The 9571-nt window shown below is 50.0% G+C and overlaps 1 protein-coding gene across 2 annotated transcripts in view; it reads left to right on the forward strand.

Moving 5' to 3' along the window:
• KCTD16 (potassium channel tetramerization domain containing 16) overlaps window positions 1-7914 on the forward strand; it is a 54356-nt gene extending 46442 nt beyond the window's left edge. For both annotated transcript variants that reach the window (XM_062638184.1, XM_062638185.1), the window contains one exon: window positions 6857-7914. In XM_062638184.1, coding sequence (XP_062494168.1) covers window positions 6857-7308 — 452 coding nt within the window. In that variant the 3' untranslated portion in view covers window positions 7309-7914. The remainder of the gene's footprint in view (window positions 1-6856) is intronic.
• The last annotated feature ends 1657 nt before the right edge of the window (window positions 7915-9571 follow it).

A 9571-nucleotide genomic window follows, 5' to 3' on the forward strand; every position in this document is an offset into this window, starting at 1 on the left:
TAACTTGGGTCTTTCAAAAGGAGAGCTGAGTTTGTTCCAACTGGAGCCGTAGTAAAATACAATGAAAAGACAGCAGAGCTGCAAGTTGATTAAAATAAAATCTCACTTGTTGGTTGAAAGCAGCACCGTTAGCAGAAACTCCTCATTTAAGAATTAGTTATCTCCTTGCCTGGGGATTTTTCTGCTTGACATCATGAAATAGCTTGTCAAGCTGGTGCGTGTCTGAATGTAGCTGTTGAGTGACAGACCCGCTGCCTCTCAGTGCATTGGTCTTGCTTGTAAACGCCTCTTACCTCCAAGTTCTATCCTGACTGGATTTCCCTGCTCCACCAGCTTTGGCAAGAAGCACCCAGCCTCTTGCTGAACGCTGTGCAGTTCTTTAGGGCATTGGATTCTTATGTCAAAACAACTCTGTTGGGATTTGGGGCCCTCTGTTGTAAAGCCAGTCCAGGGGAAGACCCAGCCCAAGCTGCTGTGTGCCCATGAACCCATCCCAACCGGCTCCTCCTTTCCCTAAGGATGTGCCCTTGTTTTTAAAGCATGACCATACTAACACGAGGCATGTGTGCAGACCTTTCTGCCTGCGTCCCTGCTGCCAGGCACCTCTCCTTCTCCATTTCCTGTGCAAGGGATGCTATTGCAAACCTATTAATCAGGTGCGGTTTAAGCTTGCCTTCTTGCTGCCTGTAAAACCACATTTCCCAAGTCCTCTCCAGAGCCTGTGACACATTTTTGTGTATACAGGCTGGGCTCTACTTTGCCTTCTGCCTTTGACACTTTTTCACCATTATTCATAGAATCCCAGGCTGGTTTGTGTGGGAAGGGACCTTAAAACTCACACAGTCCCAACCCCTGCCATGGGCAGGGACACCTTCCATTAGGCCAAGTTGCTCCAAACCCCTTCCAGCCTGTATCCAAGCTCGGATTTGAGGTGCAGTGTTCTTTGAAGACATTGCTTTCAACAAATGAGACTTCAGTGCTGTCTGTAAATCCAGGGGTTAAGCAAATGGCTGTACTCAGGAATATCAGAGCTGCCTTTTTGGAAGGTTTTAGAGGTGAAGCCCCAACAGGTGACTGCGATTCCTTGTCTCAGTTCTTGTCCTGTAGGTTTTTTAAATCTGCAGCTCCTAGTTTCATTGTACCTGCCAAAAAGGCAGAACAGAATCAGGAATCTGGCTTCTGGTCCTCTTCTTCACTCTCTTCCCTGAGATTTCTTTGCACCAATGTCATTTGTGGTGGGGGCAAAGTGGAGCACACAAATTATGCTCAGAGTAATGGCAAGTCTGAAAATAGCTCTCATTTAGCAATTGATTGCAATTAATTGGAACAACATAGGCTGACATGATAGCTTCGTATCTCCAGAGCATTTCTGAGTTCATGAGTTCTAATTTTCAAATGTGATGGCTCCATATTTCCATAACCATCTGTCAGCACATTCCAGAGCACATCCTCACGAAGCAGGAGCAGTACACACTTTGGCTTGGCTAACTACAAGAGGTGTCCAAACCAGGGCTCAAGTGGCAATGATGTAAACTGTGGGGCTTACCTATAGGTGTGCAAATGTACAGATGCGTGTATCTTGAGGTCTTTCCTACCAGACCAGAGCTGTGTGGAGCTGTGGATCTAAAGCACAGTGGGCGCTCCTGCCCTAGCTGAGGAAGCTGCCCTGGCTTTGCCTTGAGGCACTGATGCTTCATTGACATTCATCTAATTCCGTTTCTCTGCTTTAGCTGCTGAGGAGCCTGCAGGAATGCTCATGAGGGTAATGCTAAAATGAGGGCACTGGGAGGGGACGTGTTTTCTGATGATTCTGGCTAATTTGGTTTATACCTGAGTTGTAATTAATGGGCGATTGGAATTTCTTTCTTTATAAGCATCAGGAATACATCAGTGCAGAACAGCTTGGGGGGGGTGTCAATCCCCAATCACCTGCATTGCTCCCTGGGTTTGGGTCAATTCAATGTCCTACCAGGGGGGTTGTGTCTTTTCCTGCTGAGAAGGTGACACAGATCTGAGCTCCCCACATGGTAATGGCAGGGGATTGCTCAGGGAAGACGAGGAAAACCCTTGCTCTTCAACCAGGGCTGGCTTAATTCAGTCATACCACTTCCAAGTTCTTGGGTGTAAATTTAAAGTAACAGAAGGTCCAAGGAGTGATTGTATTAAGATATGGTGTAAATACAGCAATAGTAAGTTCAAAAAGATACAGAAAAGTCTTACATTTGAGGGGTCAAGGCTGGACTTGAAGGAGGAAGATGCTGGTAGTGGCAGCTCTTAATTCTCTGTGCACCCAATTTAAACAAGCTGGAGATGTTTGACAGAGAGATGGAAAGAGCAAACACCGTGGGCAGGAGAACACTTCTGCTTCCTTTTTTATATCAGTGTCATTTTCCCAGGGGAAGATAAACGGCACAGTCCTGATGGCCAAATATTGTTTCTAATCACAGTATTTGGAAAGGGAAGTACAAAGCAAGGAGGCCAGCAGCACTGGATTAATCCTTCAATTACTTCTTATACTGGGAATGCTGAACAGTCAGACCTCTTCAGCCTACAAACCAGGCTATTCATTTCCTTCTCTTCTTCGGGTTAAATGCTTGTTAAACTGTCAATGAAGAATGCAGGTGAGAACTGGAAGGGTATTGCTCAGCCTTCCAGAGGAGGATCTGGTGAAGCAGACAGCTACGGTTAGGCTGATAAAGAGGCTTCAAAAAAAGATTGGTTTGAAGAGACCATAATCAGAAACTATTAGAATCTGATAGATGACCTGAGTCAATGACAGAGACATTTGCTGAGGTATCACCCCATCCTGGGAAGGATGCTGATGGGACAGGCCAGGCTGCTCCTGCAGTGGGGACAGCCACCCTTACCGACAGCTTGTTGTGGTGGGAGATGCCTGAAGCTGAAGGGTCCTCCTGGGGTGGGTTTGCTGGGTATCATGGAATCATAGAGTCCCAGCTGAGAAGGGACCTTACGGATCATCTGCTCCAATCATTCAAGGCAAAACACAGCCTGGATGAGATGTCCTAGCACCTTGTCCAGCCGAATCTTAACAGTGTCCTGTGTTGGGGTGTCCACCACTTCCTTGGGGAGATTATTCCAGTGGCTGGTTGTTCTCAGTGTGAAGTCAGGGGTGTTTATTGCATAGAAAAGTGATGCCCAAAAAACCAAATTGACCATGGAAGTGGTTTTCCTTTGATAAATAGGCTTTTGCTATGCAGTGCAAGGAGGAGCCTGCATGCCGTGGGGTACATCACGATGGTCAGGAGTGCCTGACCATGCCAATGGCCATGGTTGAGCAATTTCTCCAAACACTTTTCTGTTTCTTACCATACTGCTGCTCACACTTTGTGCTTCCCTTCCCACCCTGAATTTTAACTTCATCACATGTTACTTTGAGAAAGATCCACATATAAATATTTTGGCTCATTTCATATGCCTTCTGGTATGTTAACACCGGGTCTCATATTTTCTCCACCATTTGGGGAACTTATTTTTATTTTCAAACAAATCTGATACTCTTACCTAAGTTCATTTCCAGATTTGAGTGTTTTAGGGAAAATCACAGGAGCGCTGGTAAAATGACAGTGCTGGGAGAGAGCCTCCTGATAGAAGTGTATGTGCTGGCTGGGGACAAGTTCTCTTGCACGAGGTGTAGACCTCTGCAGACAGAGAGGCCATGGGCAAATAATTCTGGTTTTTACACTGGGTTGGCAAGTTAAGAAAATATAAATGGAAAACCCTTTAAAATAGAAGAATTAAATGAGTAGACTGGGCTAGGAAGGAAGCTGGGATCTGAGGAGAGCAGCTCACGTCCTGGCTCCATCAGTTACCCTCCTTCCCTCTTGCTGCCTCCTTTGAACATAGGGGAGAGTTCAAAGCAATAACCTTACTGTCAAGTCTGTCCCTGGCTTTGTTTGCTTGCTGAAATTTGACCGAAGATACTTGATCCCAAATGCAAATAAACCTGCCTCGTACCCGTCCTGCTGCCAGCACACGTCCCCGAGCCAATTACTTGCATGGCATTTGTCATTGTTCCTAAGCTTTACCTTGGTAATTTTATTTAGACAGGGGCATTTTCTGCTGATAAATCTGGCTCGATTACCAAGTCAGAATATATTTATTAAAACACCAATTAGACCTTGGTCTCTCATCAATCACAACACCTTTAATTCATGCATGGATGCCAAAATTGTTAGAGGCGTTGTGCACGCATGAATGAGTGATCTAAATCAAATTGTCACTTCACCACCATCACCTTATCTTCAGACCTAGAGGCAATCCATTTTTTATTTACTATATGAATAATGTGCAGTATTTTTGAAAGCTTGAACTCTTCAATGTTTTTGGTGTGGAAGGGAAAATATTTGCTTCACCAGGTTGCAAACAAAGGGAAGCATGGAGGCAAGGGCATCAGCCCCTCAGGTGCTCCATGGATAGGTCCCCATGGGCTGGAGGGGATGGAGGCTGGCCAAGGGTGGCTCAGAGGCTGCCTGGCTCAGAGCAGGAGCTACTCATTCCCACCTGCCAATAGTCCTGGCTGTGGTGTTAGGTACTGCTCAGGTGGGGGTCATTTGCTGCAATTAGCCCCAGCAGAAGAGATAAAGTGTGGAGAAATCGGCAAAGCCTGAGAACAGTTGAGAGGTTAAAGGTGGAGGGACAAGGAAGAAGAAAGGGAATATGAACTGGAAATAGAAACCTAAAGCTAACAGCTTTAGGGCTCTAGAGCAAAAGAAGCAGTAAGAAGAGTACAAGGACAACAGAAATGGATGAGACTGGATTGAAAGCAGTAAAACAGAGTGGCTTGAATTAGGATGCTCACAGGCAAAGGTTGGTACAGCCCATGCATGTGGGGGTAAGGAGTGTCTGGACACTGCCTCAAGGAGCACTCAGTGCCAAACTTCTGTGCCCTGCATTGTCCCTTCCCTTCGAGTAAGAAATCTCAGTGCCTCTTGATGAGCAGTTTGTTGCTAGCTCCGTATCTGTAGCAACAAACCCGCTGTTTGTTATCCTGTGCCGGCCTCACACAGAGCTTTTCCCCTGGGAAAAACAAGAACCCAAAAGTAACCCCAGACCAAACCAACCCCAGGCCTCAGGGAAAGGGCTGTGAAAACTGCAGGGGACAAGGGGAATGGCTTTAACCTGCCACAGGGGAGACTGAGATGAGCTCTTAGGCAGAAGCTCTTCCCTGTGAGGGTGCTGAGGCGCTGGCACAGGGTGCCCAGAGAAGCTGTGGCTGCCCCATCCCTGGCAGTGTTCAAGGCCAGGTTGGACACAGGGGCTTGGAGCGAGCTGGTTATCTGTGATGGCTGGGGTGAGGGTCTGTGCACCCCTTCTCACAACAAAGGGACTTCACTGATTCTGGTGGGGAGGTTCTGTGCCCGTTTGATTTTCTGTCTCGGTTCTCTCCCTGGTTTTCTGCACACCAGCAGCCTCCCTGCACAGGGATTTCCTGTTCCCTGCTTGCAGCGGGTTTGTTGTGGAAGAGGGAGAGGAGAACAGAAAAACTGGGAGGCTGATGGTTTGTGTGTCAATTATACATCAGAGTCTTTGCTGCTTCTTCAGAAGCTTCTAATAATAATAATTATAATTAGGGCACTGGGAGACGAATGTGCTGAGATCAGGGAGAAAGCCAGGAAAGCCAGGCCAGAATTAATTAGCCCCTTTTATCTCAGAATCTCAAAGCATTTAGACATTAATTAATGAATTCAGTGGTTAAATCAGTGCGATGTTCAGTTTGCTGCGGGAATGGTGGCTGGTGCCGGGGCTCAGCACCCATCCTGCTCAGCTACGGGTGCTGCATGGGTTGGTGCTGCTGCAGGCACTTCCCCTCACTGCAAAACACAGGGCACTGTCTGCCCCCCTGACAGCACCCAGAGCCGGGATGAGGAGACCCATGCCCGCACTGGGAACTGTGAGGATCCCCACGAGATGCAGGTCCCTTGGGGATTGAAGCTGATGGCTTCCCACTCATCCCATGGTGAATAAAGGTTCTCCACTGCCTCAGACCCAAACTCAGTGAAATCTCCCACCTGTGGCACTGAGGTTATCCCCGGAACCTCCCAAACCCACCGCTGTCTCCAGCACCCAGATCTCGCCTGGTTTTCGCTGTTCCACCTCATGAATAGATGCATTTCTGCCTCCCGGCTCACCCACTGTATGCCCATCCTTGGTGAATATTCATTAAGTGAAATTAGCATCTATTAGGCCTTAATTAACTTATGAAAGGCTTGTTTTGTGGTAATGAAGTATACACTCTAGATGTGCCTGATGGCAGCTGGGGTGTCCCCCAGCCCATAGAGCACCCCGTGAGCAGAGTCTGTCCCTCCAGCATGGCATGAGGGACTGCACCCCCTCTTCTTCCCTGTGGCTGTGGAATTACAGCTGGTGGGTGCCTGTGGCCTAAAGGTGTGCAGAGCATGAGGGTGCTGAGGCGCTGGCACAGGGTGCCCAGAGAAGCTGTGGCTGCCCCATCCCTGGCAGTGCTCAAGGCCAGGTTGGACACAGGGGCTCAGAGCAAGCTGCTCCAGTGGAAGAGGTCCCTGCCCGTGGCAGGGGTTGGAGCTGGGTGAGATTTAAGGTCCCTTCAACCCAAACCAGGCTGGGGTTTATTCTGTGATTCTCTGAGTTCCTGGAAGCCAAGGGGACCCTGGAGGGAGCTGAGCAACACAGGCCAGAGGGGTGGGTGAAGGAGCTCCCAAGTTAGTGGAGATCGGCTCCCAGCCGAGCCCGGTGGAGGTTTCGGTGTCAGTTTGTGGGCACACTGAGGAATGCTCCCCGGGAAGTGGGAGTGAGCAGCCTGCCCCGGGCACAGCGGGGTGTCAGAGCCGCCGCTAACCCGGGTCTGTTCCTCTTGCAGGCGAGCCCTCCCGGTGGTCCTCGTCCCACTGCGACTGCTGCTGCAAGAACGGCAAAGGCGACAAGGAGGGGGAGAGCGGCACGTCCTGCAACGAGCTGTCCACGTCGAGCTGCGACAGCCAGTCTGAGGCCAGCTCCCCGCAGGAGACCGTCATCTGCGGCCCCGTCACCCGCCAGCCCAACATACAGACTCTGGACCGGCCGCCCAAGAAGGGGCCGGTGCAGCTGCTGCAGCAGTCCGAGATCCGCAGGAAGAGCGACCTGCTCCGGACTCTCACCTCCGGCTCCCGCGAGTCCAACTCCAGCAAGAAGAAAGCGGTGAAGGAGAAGCTCTCCATTGAGGAGGAGCTGGAAAAATGCATCCAGGATTTCCTCAAAATCAAAATCCCAGACAGGTTTCCAGAGAGGAAACATCCCTGGCAATCCGAACTGCTGCGGAAGTACCACCTATAGGCTCAGGGCGGGGGAAGCACACGACCTGCTCACCGTTAGAGCAGGGTTCTAAGTGATACGAAAATAATTCCCAATCATAATTATTTGTTAGGTCACAAACAAAACAGAATTCATCTCTATGGTACTGCCTAATTTGCCTCTTTCACCTTAACATTTCTAGTCCTAGGGCAATGAGATTTTTCCAGTCGTGGAAGCACAATGACAAACGCTTTTCTTTGTAAACTCTGAGTCTTACACAAGCTGAATACCTTAAGGGCACATCCATGCCGAGGGCAAGGGATGCTCGGTTGGGGAGGGGAGGCTGCTGCTGCTGGTGGTGGATGTGGCCCATGGGCAGGCAGTATCCTGGTCCGTGGCTGCTGCCTCCCCCCGTCTCCTCGTAGTGCACAGTTTGTTTGGAGGGTTGTACACTGCTCACAGAAACAAGCTATGCCATGACAGTTTACCTTAGCATGTGTATATATATATATGTGCATATATATATGTGTGTATATATATCTCTGTGTATATATATATGTATATATATATCAATATATATTGCTTAAAGATTTTTTGGCTCTCTCCTTATAACTGCACTTTCTCCAAAAAGAGCATTTTTTAGCAGTCTGTGGATGTTCTGTTTCTTCTTCAGGTCTTTGAGGGTTGAACAATAGAAAACCCATCCCATGGGCCCTCTCCTCTCTCCCTCTTCCCCCTCCTTCTCTGAGACTGTAAATGCATTTCAGTGGAGACCAGGGAGCAGTGTGTGGGGCTTTGTTGCCGTCAGCAAAATACTCCATTTGTTTTTGATGATCTTGTTCCCCCTGTGTCCTCCCTGCGCCTCTTGTCGTGTTTCTCAAGGCTCTCCGGTACCAGTGGGTTGGATGCGTGCTGATCCCAGTTGGAAAGCTGTAGGAATTCTGCCGGTGCTGGTGAGGATGGTGGAGCGCTGCAGGCGTGCTTGGCCCCAGCTCCTGCACAGAAGCCATCCCAAGGGATTACAGGAGCCATGTGCAGTGCAGTGCAGTGCCTGGCAGGGGATCCTCACTGCGGGACGGGAGTCATGCACGTTCCAGGAGGCAGCACACGCCCAGGAGGAGGTACCCGTGTTCCCGTGCCCGCAGACACCCCCGGCTGTGCCGCTTCCATCCACGGCCGTGGCAGGGAGCTCCTGTTGGCTGGGGGGCCATGGGCAAGGCTGGTCCTGCATGGATCACATGGATCACATCCCGGTGTGCAGAGCTCGGGGCATGGGAGCGATGGGGTGCAGCAGGCTCTCAGTGCCAGGTAGTGCCTGAGCAAGGGCCGGAGGGTGCCGGGTGCTGGCAAGTGGTCCCGGACAGAGGGCTGGTGAAAGCCGGTGCAGGCACAGGCTGGGGGTGAGCTCAGGCTGCCGAGCTATGGAGTGATGGAAAACTGAATTACTGCACTTACCTGCTTTGTCCAGAGCTGAGTACAAAGCAGCTGCAGTATTTGAGGTAAATTATTTGTTTTCTAAAGGCATAGGAAGAAGGAGATATTTTATATATATGTAAAAGTACGGGAAGCGATAGTGCTGGTAACACAAAGCACTTTGACTCTAACTTCTCTAGTGTCCTGCAGGTTCCAGGGCTTCCCCCCTCTTAACTTTCAGAAGCTGCTATGGGAGGTGAAGTCAAGTCTGCACAGGTGATTTCTGTTCTCTTCATGCAAGGTGATGTCTTCACCCTTGCAGGGCTCCATGGTGCCCGCACACCTGGCTGGGACACCACAGGGACCCTGGTGTTGGGTCTGCACGTGCAGAGGTTCGTACCCACTGCGCAGCTGCCGCCGTGCTTATTGTGAGGTGCAGATTTTACCAGCAGAAAAGGAAGCAATACTTGTCCAGAGGGATCCATGGCATGAGCTGGCTGTGGGGCGGGGGAAACCCCCCCAGCAGTGCATGTCCCAGCCTTTGGAGCGTGGGGCGTGGATGTGGCAGCTTGGCATCATCTCTGCTGAGGCCTTACACACAAGGAGAGTGCTGTGTCCTGCAGTGAGCATGCAGCACTGGTAACAGAGTGAGCTTGTGAAGCGGGGGCTGACCTGGGAAGTGCAGGGCTCGGTGAGAAAATGCAGCACGTCTTGGGATCAGGCTCTAGAACCAGTTCATGCCTGAAGCGCTGCAGCCCTCTGCTTACCTGCTCATTTTCGCATGGAAATCAGCGCTTTGCACAAGACCCATGGATTTGGCTGCTCTCAGTTATTTGTTGGTTGGTTTAGAGTATTTTAATTTTCCTACTCAACATTTCCCACATCTACCCCC

Source organism: Pezoporus occidentalis, unplaced genomic scaffold (assembly GCF_034315485.1).
Source record: "Pezoporus occidentalis ecotype Australia unplaced genomic scaffold, CSIRO_AGI_Poc_V1 ctg55, whole genome shotgun sequence".
Taxonomy (NCBI): Eukaryota; Metazoa; Chordata; class Aves; order Psittaciformes; family Psittacidae; genus Pezoporus; species Pezoporus occidentalis.